This window comes from Ascaphus truei, chromosome 3 (assembly GCF_040206685.1).
Source record: "Ascaphus truei isolate aAscTru1 chromosome 3, aAscTru1.hap1, whole genome shotgun sequence".
In the NCBI taxonomy this organism is placed as follows: domain Eukaryota; kingdom Metazoa; phylum Chordata; class Amphibia; order Anura; family Ascaphidae; genus Ascaphus; species Ascaphus truei.
Window position 1 is genome coordinate 43,432,459 of NC_134485.1, and position 16,129 is coordinate 43,448,587.

The 16,129-nt window shown below is 44.2% G+C and overlaps 1 protein-coding gene across 4 annotated transcripts in view; it reads right to left on the bottom strand.

Moving 5' to 3' along the window:
• The window catches only part of LOC142491425 (multidrug resistance-associated protein 1-like), a 118,242-nt gene that overhangs the window by 62,400 nt on the left and 39,713 nt on the right, over window positions 1–16,129 (bottom strand). For all 4 annotated transcript variants that reach the window (XM_075593972.1, XM_075593974.1, XM_075593973.1 and 1 more), the window contains 2 exons: window positions 11,057–11,184; window positions 1,438–1,615 (listed from right to left, as the gene is read on the bottom strand). In XM_075593972.1, coding sequence (XP_075450087.1) covers window positions 1,438–1,615; window positions 11,057–11,184 — 306 coding nt within the window. The remainder of the gene's footprint in view (window positions 1–1,437; window positions 1,616–11,056; window positions 11,185–16,129) is intronic.

Below are 16,129 nucleotides of genomic sequence, written 5' to 3' on the forward strand. Positions count from 1 at the left end.
GTGAATGACAGAGAGGGGGAAGAATGACAGAGAGAGAGGGGGTGAGAATGACAGAGAGAGGGGGGGTGACAGGGTGAGAGGGGGGAGAATGACACAGATAGGGGGGTAATAACAGAGAGAGGGAAAGGGGAGGATGACAGAGAGAGAGAGGGGGAGATGGCAGGGAGAGAGGGGGAGACGTCAAGCTGAAGGTTCGCCTAGGGCTCCAAATACCCTTGCACTGGCCCTGATAGTAGCACACAAGCTCAATTACATTTGAGAATGTCGTGCATCAAATTGTTGTGTGGAACGCTTTGTATAAAGACCTCCATAAATTCTTAGGCTGACAAGTCTGAAGGATAAATGTGTGTTTTTACACTTATGAAACTTACAAAGTAGGACTCACCTCTAATAAAGAATGCCAGTCTGTCACTGAAATCGGTCTCCTTTATAAATATATACAACAATTCTAATGTGGGATGGCACCTTCAAGGTTAAGTACCCTACTACATTTTCAAACATTTATTTTTTTGTTGATGCAATCCTATAACAGGCCTTTTTCACTTGTACTGTTCTTAGCTTTCTTTAATCGTGCTGAAGTCTGTACATTTGGGGTTTTATTTGGTTGCAAGCATTCCCACTGATTCTCTACACAAGTAATACATGGCATGTGAATAAGTGCCTAGTACTGTATATACTGTATAGAGCTTTGAAGAGGAACAACAAAAAGATAAGGTTGGATATTTTTCAATGACCTTTCATTTCCTGCATGACCAACAGCATTTGTTGGAGAGACTGATGTTGTGATCACATCTTCCCTGAATGCATCCAAACATCATATCATTTGTGTTTTAGTGGTTTCTTCTACCTTCTTCTCTAAGTTATTGGGCATAGTGCAGCAGCGCGCAGGTGACGGAGCTCAAGGAGTCACGCGTGCCTGTCGCCTGAGCGATCTGTGGACTCGGATGCACTCAATACCGGGAGGCGTGGCCGTGACATCACCAGGTTGGTTCGCCCTCATTGACTGAATTGCTTACGTGACGCAAAAAAACGAAATAATTTGTCTCCTTAAAATCCTGCCGTGCCAGCGGGCGCGCACTATGGCCGGGCTGATAAAGCTACTGTATTTTGTTCATGCTGCACGTGCCGTCACTTTGACCGCAGCCTAAGAAGGAGAGTCTTAGTGAGTAAAGACACTGACTGTTAACAATGACACTGAGCCTAAATCAGTAGAACCTGGTTCAATTCCTGGTGTTAGCTCCTTGTGACCTTGGCAAGTGACTTTATCTCCCTGTGCCTCAGGCAGCAAAAATATAAGGTAGATTGTAAGCTCATTTGGGCACGGCTGTATCTGTAATAATGCCTATGTGCTGCATTCCCGCACACTATACTGTAATTGTACAGTAAAGCGCTTTGGGAGAACAGCACTATATGACATAAAGTTATTATTATTATTACCTTTTTATATATGAGTCCAACAACAGCAGTTTTAAATTTCACTGCAGTAAGCATGTTGAAACGTTGGTACAACTGTAGAATCAGAGTCTGCAAAATAGTGACCACAAGCAGAGCAGCAGCATACATATATCCATCCCATACCTCCTTGGGCTGGTTCTCACAGAACGCTATCATTTTTCTGTAAACAAAACATAGATTATACATAGATTATACATAGATTATACATAGATTATACATAGATTATACATAGATTATACATGGATAAAAGCACATGGCATTCAATATTTTTATTTTCTATGTTTGCCTTTATTTTACACCGAAAAAAGATTATGGGCCATAATTACTCTTCTGCCGTAAGACACTTTCTAGAGCTGCAAGACAAGTCAATGGGCTGTGAGGTGTCTCCAAGTGCCAGAAGGTGTGTTATGACAGAAGACTGCTTGGTAAATATGGGCCCATGTACGGCTGCTCAGGGGTTTTGCTGACACTGTAAACATTTAAATGACAATAAACAGATCAGATGAGTGGCATATTCCTTTGTAAGGTTCATAAGAAGATTAAAAGCTTTTCTACTATAATACACGATGCATTACATTAAGAGAGTATCTGATTTATGGATAATTATTGAATGTCTACATGATCTTTTATATGTAACCATGTGTATATGTATGTGTATATGTGTATGTTTCACAGCAACCCCCCCTTTTGTTTACTTTTCTTTCATAATTGGAAGCAAATTGATCACTTACAGCTGAAAACTGTATTACAGTATTAGCTTTTCCGGACTATTCTGTTTTCAAATAGATGCATTGTTTAAAAACCTTTATCATATCACCCAATGTGTAGGTGACCATATTTTTCCCGGGACAAACTGGGATGTTCGCGCATACGCAGTTGAGCGGGGCCGTTCTCACATGTGTAGTCGGCGCAGTCTGTTCGTGCATGCATGGTCGGCGATTTACGGACACAAATGCATGGCCAGCGATAAAAAAAAAAACGGTACATTTACTACAATTTCGAGCCATCGGGACAAACAACAAAAAATGAAACTGTCCCAGCTAAACCGGGATGTCTGGTCACCCTACCAATGTGTTAGTGCTGTTTTTCAAACTTTGTTACTCTATATATGTTTTAGAAGGTACTATCCCTGGCTATTCTACTGGTTGGATATATATCCTTTTAACCACAGGCGCCTTGTTATACATATCCTTTTCTTTCTATGGTTACAAGTACAGTTACATAAATGAACAGGGTATACATTATATACAAGACATTGCGTGCACAGTTAAAGAAAATATATATTATGAGCGTATGAAACAGTTACAGACCAGATTAAAGTGTGAGACAGCCTTAGATTTGAAAGAACTTAAACTGGTGGTGGATATGAGAGTCTCTGGTAGGTTGTTCCAGTTTTGGGGTGCACAGAAGGAGAAGGAGGAACGTCCGGATACTTTGTTAAGCCTTGGGACCATGAATAGTCTTTTGGAGTCTGATCTCAGGTGATAAGTGCTGCAAGTGGTAGGGGTGAGGAGCTTGTTCAGGTAGCTGGGTAGCTTGCCCATGAAGAATTTAAAGGCAAGATAGGAAAGGTGAACTTTGCGCCTAGACTCTAGGGTTGACCAATCTAGTTCTTTGAGCATTTCGCAGTGATGTGTGTTGTAGTTGCATTGGAGAACAAAACGACAAATTGAATTGTAGAGGGTGTCAAGTTTGCTAAGGTGGGTTTGAGGAGCCGAGCCATATACTATGTCTCCATAGTCAATAATTGACATTAGCATCTGCTGTGCGATACGCTTTCTGACCAGGAGACTTAGGGAGGATTTGTTCCTGTAAAGTACCCCTAGTTTGGCATAGGTCTTGGTTGTCAGGGTATCAATGTGCATCCCGAATGTTAAGTGGGAGTCAAACCATAAGCCCAGGTATTTAAAACTAGTGACAGGTGTTAGGGTGGTGTTAGCATTGGTTCTAATCAGGAGCTCAAATTTAGTCTTGGTCCCAAATACCATTGTTACAGTCTTGTCAGTGTTTAAAAACAGTTTGTTTTGGGAAATCCAGTTTTCGAGTCTCAAAAAGTCAGACTGAAGTATGTGTTGAAGGTCAGAGAGGCTATGGCTGTGTGCATATAGGATTGTGTCATCTGCATACATGTGTATTGAGGCTTCCTTACAAGCTGTGGGAAGATCATTAATGAACACTGAGAAGAGTAGGGGCCCCAGAACAGAGCCTTGCGGGACACCACAGGTGATATCCAGGGGGTTGGAGTTAGAGCCTGAGATGGACACATGTTGGGATCTTCCTGATAGGTAGGACTGAAACCAGTTTAAAGCATGTTTCCCTATTCCAGAGCTCTGGAGTTTGTTAAGCAGGATAGCATGATCAACTGTGTCAAAAACCTTTGCAAAATCTAGGAATACTGCACCAGTGAGTTGTCCCCGTTCCATTCCACACTGGATTTCATTGCAAACTTTTAGCTGGGTAGTTACGGTGGAGTGTTTGGGACGAAACCCAGATTGGAATTGGCTATGGAAAATTTTATTGGTATAGAAATTGCTTAATTGGGAGTGGACACATTTTTCCATGACTTTGGATAGAATTGGGAGAAGTGAGATTGGCCTGTAGTTTGAGACAGTGTTTTTGTCCCCACTTTTGAAGATTGGGACAACTCTGGCAGTTTTCCAGGTCTTAGGGATATGGCCTGCAGACAGGATAGAGTTGACTATGGACGCAATTGGTTTGGCAATGGCTGGGGCACCAAGTCTTAGGAACCTAGATTGTAGTAAGTCTGGTCCACATTGGCTGCTTAGTTTTAGTTTGAGGAGCGCTTGTATAATCTCCTCTTCAGATACTGGGCCAAATTGAAAATTGTGGGCAGTGTTGGGAGGGGGTGGGACTGTAGGGGTACTCCCATGATGAGATTCAGGTTTGTGGTTTGGGCTGCGTTTCGCTAATAAATTAGTGGCACACCCCATAAAGTAATCATTGAATGCATTTGCAATGTCAGTGGGGTTTGTCAGAGTAATATCCCCCTTAGTGATATTACTTGGTTGTTGATGGTTAGGAGGCTGGAATATATTTTTGATAACCTTCCAGAAGTTAGCTGGGTTTGATGTATTCTGGTGGAGATTGTCAGAGTAATATTGTGCTTTTGCATGCCTTGTTTGCCTTGTGCACATGTTCCGCATGCATCTGTAGTGATTGAGATCCTTGGTAGTGCCAGTTACTTTGTAGCTTTTCCACAAGGCATCCCTGAACTGGTAGAGTGCTATAAGGTCAGGTGTAACCCATGGAAGGTGGGGCCCCCGTACCCTTATTTTGCGTAGTGGAGCATGGGTATCGCAGAGTTTTAAGAACTCGAATTGGAAATAGTCGAGCGCAGAATCAGGGTCGGGAATTAAATCGATTCTGTGCCATGGGCAGTTGGTAAGGTCATCCAGAAACTGTTGTGGGTTAAAGTTTTTAAATGTTCTAGTGAGGAGAACTTTAGGGCTTGAATGGGGCGGCTTAATTTTTCTTACACAGTACACTATTGCATGGTCACTGAAAATATCAGGAAGGATGCCAGAGGATTGTATTCTTTGGGGTTTGAGGGTTTGAGGAGAGAATCCAGTCTAGCAAGGAATGGTTATGCGATTTCAGGTTTATCCGTGTGGGTTGGGAAATGAGTTGCGATAGGTTAAGTGACTTGAGTTGTATCTGGATTTTGTAGTTTTTAGGGTCAAGCGAATTGAAGTTGAAATCCTCAAGAACTAGCAGCTCACTCTTCTCATTCAGAGAGGAAATGGAGCCAAGAAATTGGGTGATATCAGTCAGGGATTGTAGAGGGGCTTTAGAGGGGCGGTAGATGCCAGCAAGCAAGATGGGCTTAGAAAAGGGGAGGCAGATTTTGCCAACTAGAATTTCAAAAGAGGGTGGGCTTGGTGGGCAATTTAACTGTAAATTGTAAGGTGTCTGCAATATAAAATAACACCCCTCCTCCTCTCTTTGACCTATCTCTCCTAAAAATGGAGTATCCCTGAATGGCAATATTTGCATCAGGGGTTTTAGGGGATAGCCATGTTTCTGTAAGAACGATGGCTTTGGGTTTATGCATAAGGCACCATGCCCTTAGTTCGTCCAGTTTGGGCAGCAGGCTCCGGATGTTTATATGGGCGACAGATAGCCCTTTTTGGAATTTAAAGGTGGAATTCTCAGGGGCATGGGACAGAGCTGAATGGGAGGACCTGGGTTAGGTTCAATATCACCTGCTAAAGAGAGTAACAGTATGTATGTATGTATGTATGTATGTATGTATGTGTGTATGTGTGTATGTGTATGTGTGTGTGTGTGTATATATGTATGTGTGTGGGGGGGTGGATGGCACCACGATCGGAGCCCGCCCCCCTCTCTCTCCGGCTCCCGGCTACCTACAGACCGCATATCGCGGTCTGTGTCTGTCAGCGCCCCGCCTGTCTGCAGTGCAGGCGCGCTGACTGAGGGAGCGGGGCCATAGCCTTAGGCTGCTGTGCTTTTAGTTATATAGCTCTAAAATGTCACCTGACTGAATTAAGTTCAGCCCAGCCAAATTAATTAGCACATGTGAGGCATATTGAAACAAATGGTTTTTCTAACAAGCTGTTGTCCTGCCAACATATTATAAGCTGAATTTAAGAGACATCAAGGGGTGATTGGAGACAGGATTCAAATATGGGTTTTTACCTAGATTGTTACATAACTCAGTAGATAATTAACTGCAATATTATTGTAGTACTAGAGAGGAGATTTTCAGAGATGCATCCCCCAAGACAAACTGTAATTTGATCACTTATCAAGTTCTATGTAAAAGCCAGTTCCACTGAAATCCGTGTTATTTAGCCCTTCCATTCCAGTAATCCTACAAAAGATATTAAAGCAATAAAATAGGATCTTACTTGGCATATAAATCATTAAGTGTAACACTGTATAAATGCCTCATGTTAATTTATCGCCACTATAGTATTGGTATGAAAAAAAATATTGTCTTTAGCACTGCTTCCTGTGACATTTTGTCCTGAAAACAACTCTCTGGTTACATATTGTAATACACAATTATTCCACAAATTACAAAGATGACATAGATGATACGAACATGACATACTGTTCAAATTGCTCTGTTTTTACTATACAGTAGTGTCGCCGTCTGGCTGCAGACAGACAATCTGGTTCAGAGGGTCAGGGCTTTTAAATTGGACATAGCACTTAAAGGGCCTTATGCAGAGAGCATAGAATTTTAAAATTGGCGAATTTCATAAAAAGTAGCTTTTTTGGAGAGTTTTATTCTCCATATGCAGAAAAGTGCGAATTCTGCTATGTTTAACATGGATGCGTGTGGCGAGTTTAAATTGGCGAGATGCGCGCTTCAGAAACGTGTAAAAACAAATTCGCGCCTTTTTTTCCCCTTTACTATAGGCGGCAAGCGCCATCTTGCCATCTTTTCCTGGCGCGGCAAAAATGCGAGAATCGCGCCATTTTTTGGCGCGAACAGCCGCTTTATGCCGTTCGCACCTCTCTGCATTCGGAGAGTTTTAAAAATGGCGAGATGGAGGTTCTCGCCAGCCGCGAGGCGAGTTTTAGCAATTGAAAAAACAAAATGGCGCGTTTTTCGGAACTCGCCATTTTCTGCCGGTTTCTGCGCGAAATTGTACAAAAAATGGCGAATTTCGAAATAACGATGCTCTCTGTATAAGGCCCAAAGATGGATTTCTCTGTACCTATTTTTTTTCACCTACTGTATTGGGATAAATGGAGACCAAGATAAATCTCTGTGCATTGCATGTTTAATTTTTGTAATTTCTCTTCCTTAGAAGAAGGACCATGAAAGCAGAAATGTGGAGGGCTTTATTTCAAAAGTTACAGTAAAAATATATATTGTCTTTTTAAAGAGCACCACCACTCGCGGGGCAGTATCTCGGCAAAGTTAAAAAGTCCCAGTCACAGTTCACGTGATTGGGACATTTAAACAGCGTCAAGACACCGGAACCCCCAACAGAGGTTTGTATCTTGGGAAGCAGGGGGTCCCCGGAACTAAAATTAACGGGGTTCAGCTAATAGGGCCCATTACTGTGGAGGGAGTGTTGTTTTGTTGAGGGCATAGGGGGTGGGGTATGTATTATGTATTGGATGTATTGCTGCCCCTGAGGAGGAGGACGGCTTTCATCCTGGCAGGGTAAGTACTACTTTTTTGTATTTATGGTGTTCATTGATTGGCAATGTGGGTATCTATGCCCCTTTGAGGGCTTAGTTAGGCACAGTGACAATCAATGGATTTAATGGCTAAAGATTGATTATTTGTATTATTTACTGTATGTAATGTAATTAATAATGTAAAAAATATTTCATGTAATGTACTGTATTATGTTATCCTTTTCAATGGGCAAAAGTCCTATTAGCTATGTAGCAGGGTCCCCCCCTGGTCCCCCTTACTTGCGTTTTGTTGCAGGGACCTCCGCTCCATGTGCAGGGAATGGCAGGGGCGAGTGCGTTGTCGGGGACTCCCGGCGACATCAGCTACATGGCGCCGCCATGTTTATTGTGTTTGCGCATGTGCAAAGGCTCGCGCATGCACAGAAGCGTCAAGGCGGCCATCTTGCGATTGCCGTGGGATTGCGCATGTGTAGAAGGTGGCCGGTGGCCATTACAGAAGTGCAGGGCTTCCCAGAGTTTGCGCAAGCGCAGGTAGGGCTAGTGGCGGCCATTACATTGTCGCGCGTGTGCAGTACCCATAGCGCACGCGGCCCTAATGTTAAAGAGGCCCCTGGGGAACTACAACTCCAAGCAGCCCCAAGGGCTGGAGCACACGTGATGCCACAGCAGCCAATAGAGCTTACAGCTTTCCATGAGAGGAAAGATACATTGTTGTGTGCTGCAGTGAGTAAGCAGTTGAAGCTGGGTCATAGACAGGGGAGGGTGTGTATGTGTATGGAGCCAGTGGCCCATGCACTAGGCCAGACATCCCCCTTAGGCCCCAGCTAGGCCCCAATCACCTCAGCTTGTGGTTACTACAGGGACTCCCCTTAGATAGGGACAGGGTCCTGTAGAACGCAGGCAAGTGAGGGCCAGTCAGGAAGAGGAATATCCTGGCCAGTGATTGCAGTGAATCACTCTCCGCAAGTGCATCATATCAATCCAGGTGGGATCGCCCCGGAGGAGCGTAGCGGGATGCATCGCGTCAGCGGAGCCTTTGCGAAGATTGTCTGCTGTACCCGTGTGCAGGAGCCCCGGGCAGGTACAGTCACCAAGTGCACCACCTCTAACATCCTCATACTTGTGGACTGTGTGGTCACCACACACTTGGGGTTTGGGTGTGGGACAGTGGACACGGTGTGGGGACACGGTGGAGGGTTGCGCCCTGCGTTGGAGCTTTGGGTAGTTGTGCCATCAGTATTATAGAGTTATAGAGCGAGAAGTGTGTTCATATCGTTATAGTAAAGACCGTTGCTATTTTACATCTAGTGTATGTGTTCATTTGAATGTGTCCTGCAAGGAACAATGCCCGCTTTGCTCGGAGCCATCGCAGGTGGAGGCGCTGCACCATATAGTATTGTTCCAGAGGATACACCCCAGGCTCTCACTGGCGGAGGCTCAGGCCTCCTGTGAGCCTAACAGGTAAAGTACCACACTGGGTAATACTTATAGATTTCTCCTCATATGCACCCTATCTGCGATTCGGGGGGAGGGGGAATATGTGTTACAGCTATATTTGGCTAATAGGACTAATGCCCATTACTGTGGGCGGTGGGAGGAAACTCTTATTGGGGGTTAGGGGTGGGTGATGGGGTAGTTGCCCTGAGGTGGGTGGTTAGGCCTCCAAGGGGGTGGGGAGCAGTGGCTGAAGGGTTTAACCCCTTCATTACCTTAGCGGTTAGACACCAAGGTAAAAAAAGGGTGATTAGTAATGTATTTTAATATTGCTAAGGTTTTTTTTTTTTTTTAATTATAGTGTAACATTGATTGCCAATGTGACTGTATAGGTTTTCAATTGAGGGGGCCTAGTTATCCACAGTGACAATCAAAGATTTTATGTTTAAAATGTATGTAAATAAACCCGATGTAAGAGAATTACGACGTTTCCTGCCTTTATCTGGGACTAAAAGATGCTACAATGTGGTGTTGGCATCACAATAGATAGAAATGTACTGTATGTATAAATATATTTTTAACTAATTATCAATCTACTGTATCTATGTGAGATATTTAAATAGTATTTTTGAAAACCTGATTTGGGTAAACATATGGGAAATTGTGTGGTACAACACAATGGATTATTCTGCATTAATAAGGGCAATCATGTTTTAGATCAGGGGTGCAAAAAGTTTTTGGGCTGCGCCCCCGTGTCCCGGTCCCTGCGCTCACGCCCCCCTCTCGAGTGACCCGGCGTCAAATGTGTCATTTGATGCCGCGTTGTCATGGCGACGTGACCAGAAGACGGCTGAATCCCAGTAAATTGAGGTTGCAGAGGCCTCGCCCAGTGCCCCAGCATTTAATTTAAATGCCTCAGGAAGAGCGAGGGGCTCACGTATCCCCCCCCCCCCCGAAAAATCCCACACTCACCAGTTTGCGCACCCCTGTTTTAAATCATTAACCTTCTATTTCCTTAACCAATACAAAATCAATTTAGTTAGTACCGTAAATTCCGGACTATAAGCCGCACCTGAATATAAGCCGCACCCATTGAATTTTAAAATTTTTATTATTTTGAACATAAATAAGCCGCACCTGAATATAAGCCGCACCTGAATATAAGCCGCACCTGAATATAAGCCGCACCTGAATATAAGCCGCATACGTCTATAAGCAACCCCCCCTGCACCTCACATTAACCCCCAGCACATCACATCAACCCCCCCTGCACCACAAATCAACCCCCGTGGCACCTCACATTAACCCCTGAGCACCTCACATCAATCCCCCAGCACCTCACATTAACCCCCTAGCACCTCACATTAACCCCCAGCACATCACATCAACCCCCCCTGCACCACACATCAACCCCCCTGCACCACACATCAAGCCCCCCAGCACCTCACATTAACCCCTGAGCACCTCACATCAAGCCCCCAGCACCTCACATTAACCCGCAGCACATCACATCAACCCCCCCCTGCACCACACATCAACCCCCCTGCACCACACATCAAGCCCCAGCACCTCACATTAACCCCCCAGCACCTCACATTACCTCTGCTGTCCAAGCAGGAGTGCACACACGCTCTAGCAAGCAGCAGGCAGGAAGTGCCTCAATGCTAGAGCGCGCTGCTACTCTGCGAGGGGGAGAGCGGGCTCGCAGGGGATGGTGACAATGGGCTCGCGGGGGATGGTGACAGCGAGCTCGCGGGGGGGCGCGGTAGAGTGGACTCGGGAGGGAGGGGGAGAGCAGAAAGCGGGAAAAATTCATATATAAGCCGCGTCATTGTATAAGCCGCGAGGTTCAAAGCGTGGGGAAAAAGTAGCGGCTTATAGTCCGGAATTTACGGTAGATCATTAGATACTCTTTAGCTACTATCTGAAACTCCTCTGTAAAGGGTTCTGCTGGCAACATTGTCATTTTATCTATAACAACCACTTTATAGTTCTTCATAAATGGGCAATAGAAGGGTTCACCTACTTTAAAATCTGGGGACCTGTAAAAGCCAACATATCAGCAACAACTTTCATAAGAGCAACCTGGATGAGAGAATATTTGAATGTGTTCCATAATGTCCGCAGCAAAGACACCTTCTGTTGACGTGAATCCTATGGTTGGTAAGACAATAAGACAAAAGTCACTGTAATTACCCCAGCACACTGCAAGCCTTTAAACATTTGTGTTTGCAAACTTTTTATAATCAGGCATTAGTACTTAAAGCAACAGATTTCATAGTCACGCAAAGTACAACAATACAAACTCTGATAAAACGCCATCAACTTTGTGAATATGTAATGTTTAGGTGGTATTTCTGCAGGAACCCGAATGCATAGTGTTGTTTTGACTTGTGGGTTACTCCTCTGCTACCCTCTATACCAAGCCTGCACAACTTGTAAAGTGAGAAGGGCCGAACTGCTCCAAGGAAAACAGATTTGAGCCGCACGGGTAAAATCATCATCATCATCATCATCATCATCATCATCATCATCATCATCATCATCATCATCATCATCATCATCATCATAATCATATCTTCCCCAGCACCCATCATCATCATCCTCATATCTCCCCCAGCACCCCTCATCATTATCCTCATATCTCCCCCAGCACCCCTCATCATCTCATATTTCTCCCCCAGCACCCCTCATCATCTCATCATCTCCCCCTCCCCCAGATGATCATCATATCTTCTCCTCAAGATATATGAAGATGATTATGATGAGGGGTGCTGGGGGAGATATGAGGATAGTCATACTAGAAAGGGCCGTAGACTGCTTTCCTGGGGACAACAGTTTGCATTGCCCCCCCCCCCAGTGGCCTTTGCGAGACTTCCCCTCTATCTCTCACACCCCCATCTCTCCCCCTCACACACACACATAATACGCCCCCTCCACATCACACACAATACCCCCTGCACACCACACACATCCCACCCCCCTGCACCTCACATCACTCTCCCCCTGCATCTCACATCATCCTCCCCCCCCTGCACCTCACATCACCCATTTCCCCCCTGCATCAAACATTACTCAACCTCCATGCATCTCACATCACCCTCGCCAATACACCATCTCACATCACCCTCTCCCGACCCCTGCATCCCACATCACTCTCCCCCCTGCATATAACATCACCCCGTGCATATAACATCACCCTCCCTACCCCCCCTGCATCTCACATCTTCATATCATCAGTTGAGGCAGTGGGCAGCAGACGGAGCAGAGCAGGCAGACTGCACACGAGGGAAGAAGCGCGCATGCACTCTCTAGCAGCAGACTCCTACCCTGCCGTCCTCCTCTGAGACTCGTGAGAGCAGGCTCGGGGGGGGGAGGGAGGGGGAGTGTGCACTCAGGGGAGGGAGGAGGGCGAGAGCGGGCAAAGCCATTGCGGGCGGGCCGCATGTGTGTTGTGCAGGCCTGCTTTATACCAATCTAATAACCAAGCGGAACATTAACATTTTGGGGGTTTGGTTTTTATTTTAATATATGCAGCCTTTGATTAGCTTTATTGAAAACTAATGACCTAAGCTATCGATCGATTTGTTCTCCAGTGATTGATCAGCAAAGATCCTGCTTCACTCACTAAATGGCTACCTTTCAGTTTCAATCAATCCTTCAGTCAGTGTAACTCAGCAGCTATAATGTATTCTTATATTACTACGGTAACATTATCTATTGTTACAGTTTGAGGCTCAAACTGCTGGGAATATTACCACTAAATTATAACAAGCAGAACTACTTTAGAACCCACATACCACTTAAGTAAAGAAACAGGACATACACATGTAAGCAGTGGTGGGAAAAAAGCCAGTCCAAACACAGCAAGAAAAATGGTAAAATTGTAGATAAAGCAGGTACCATCAAGAAAAGCAAAAAAAAAGACAAGGAAACCAACAAAAAACCTGTGGCCCTAAAGACACTATCCCCAGATATATCCGAAGGAGAGAATACAACACCCGAACCCAAGGTACAGGAACTGTCCCCAGCAGAGGCCACAGCCAGAGAGCTGCGGAAGTTAATCTCCCCTCTATCTGAGGGAAAAATATCAGATTTTAAGAATATAATGCAGGAGACGTTGGCAAAGCTCAACTCACATGGCCACAGATTGGAGGAGGTGGAGAGCAGAACTTTGGGATCTGAGACAGAAATCCAGCAACTACAACGCAAACTAGAAACACCAACTAAACACCATAACAACCATACAGGAAAAACTTGATGACTTGGAGAACAGAAGCCGCAGAAACAATCTGCGTATTATAGGAATACCAGAATCTGTGAAAGGGAAAGATCTCATTCAGTTGCTCTAAAAATGGCTACATTAGGCATTGAACATGCCAAGCACAGCAGAAGACCTGAAAATAGAAAGAGCACACAGACTGGAGCCAGAAAGAGACCAGGACAAATCTAGACCAAGACCAGCCCTCCTGAGGTTACTTAATTACACAGACAGAGCAAATGTTCTCGCAGCCTACAGGAAAAAGTCATACCTGCATTACGAAGGCAATCAATTGTTACTTTTTCAAGATTTCTCTGCCCAAGTAGCACAAAATGAAACAAAGAAAAGCCCGGGCGCTCCCTGATTAAGTTCTTGAGAACAGGGGCAATGTAACAATGGAGTTTACAACCTTATAAACAAAGGTCCCCTCTGGTTCGTCTTCTTGTCCTATGGCTCAGACCCCAATAGGGTCCTTATCCAGGATCCTTATTAGTACAGGGATATAGAGAGAGAAAGGGGGAGCACAGGTTGAAGAATTTGGGGTATCTGGAGTATCCAAATAGATATTTGTGGGTGTGTTTGAAAGATATAATGAATCACTTACACGGCCTTGTGTAAATGCTCTCACAGCAAGGTTTACTTGTCTTGGTGGTCCCTCGGTCGGTTTACTTCTTCTTTTCAGGACTTGGTTTTCTTTCTGGATATTTTCAACGGTCCTCGGCTTACAATGAGGATGTCTCCCTCAGAGTCAATAGATTAAAAAACAATGTTTTAGAGGGGGATACAGACAGTATTGATAAAGTCCAATGATATATATATATATTTATATTTATAAGGCAGTAAATGCTGCCGGTACTCACACGGGCTAGTGTGAGTACAATCCTAGGGGAAGGTATCTTTTTATCCAAAGTTGATCTTAGCACGTAGTGATCTATAGGTATATTAGGGGTCTGGTATATAATGATAAATATAAAATGATACTCACACGGTCTTGTGTGAGTGAGTGCACATCAAGGTATCTTTATCTTGATAGTCCCATTTTTCTTCTTTTCCTGTTCTTGATCTTCTTCCTGATTTTCTTCTTCCTGAAGTCTTCAACTTCCAGTGTGGTAATCCCCCTCGGTGTGAACAAATAGGAAAACAATTGTTAGTGGGGAAACGTCAACATAAAACAGTGGCTGCCCACTAGAAGAGTACGAGTAGATACGTGAAAACAGCAAAATGCTGCAGGCACTCACACGGGCAAGTGTGAGTGTAATCCTAGGGGAAGGTATCTTTTCTCTTTTGGTGTCTTTAAATCTGGTGCCCTGTAAGGGTGATGGTGGTCTAATATATATAAGTATATAAAAATCAAATTCAAAATGATACTCACACGGCCTTGTGTGAGTAAATGCACATCAGGGTATCTTTAACTTCTTTGTGATACTGATACTATCGATCTCCAAGTGCCAGTGTAGGTAGAAAACCCCTCCCTGGTGTAGATGTAAAATTGAACACTGTCACGGTTTTCGTGGGCTACAACAAAATTTATTAAAGAAAACTCTAAAAACGGAACATGTTTAAAAACAATAGAAAAAATGCATAGAAAGAAAAAGCTAGCCGTCTGAAAGAAATTTGCTCGTGGGTCTCGTGGAGCGCAGCTAACTTGCTCCGCGTCCGGATATAGTGCTGCCTCCTCTCAGATCCACTCCTTGACGGTGGCTGTGCTGGGTCACAATTGCCTAGTGGTCAGAGCAACGCGTTTCGACTTTTGGTCTTCCTCAGGCTGAGGAAGACCAAAAGTCGAAACGCGTTGCTCTGACCACTAGGCAATTGTGACCCAGCACAGCCACCGTCAAGGAGTGGATCTGAGAGGAGGCAGCACTATATCCGGACGCGGAGCAAGTTAGCTGCGCTCCACGAGACCCACGAGCAAATTTCTTTCAGACGGCTGGCTTTTTCTTTCTATGCATTTTTTCTATTGTTTTTAAACATGTTCCGTTTTTAGAGTTTTCTTTAATAAATTTTGTTGTAGCCCACGAAAACCGTGACAGTGTTCAATTTTACATCTACACCAGGGAGGGGTTTTCTACCTACACTGGCACTTGGAGATCGATAGTATCAGTATCACAAAGAAGTTAAAGATACCCTGATGTGCATTTACTCACACAAGGCCGTGTGAGTATCATTTTGAATTTGATTTTTATATACTTATATATATTAGACCACCATCACCCTTACAGGGCACCAGATTTAAAGACACCAAAAGAGAAAAGATACCTTCCCCTAGGATTACACTCACACTTGCCCGTGTGAGTGCCTGCAGCATTTTGCTGTTTTCACGTATCTACTCGTACTCTTCTAGTGGGCAGCCACTGTTTTATGTTGACGTTTCCCCACTAACAATTGTTTTCCTATTTGTTCACACCGAGGGGGATTACCACACTGGAAGTTGAAGACCACCGAGGAAAATCAGGAAGAAGATCAAGAACAGGAAAAGAAGAAAAATGGGACTATCAAGATAAAGATACCTTGATGTGCACTCACTCACACAAGACCGTGTGAGTATCATTTTATATTTATCATTATATACCAGACCCCTAATATACCTATAGATCACTACGTGCTAAGATCAACTTTGGATAAAAAGATACCTTCCCCTAGGATTGTACTCACACTAGCCCGTGTGAGTACCGGCAGTATTTACTGCCTTATAAATATAAATATATATATATATCATTGGACTTTATCAATACTGTCTGTATCCCCCTCTAAAACATTGTTTTTTAATCTATTGACTCTGAGGGAGACATCCTCATTGTAAGCCGAGGACCGTTGAAAATATCCAGAAAGAAAACC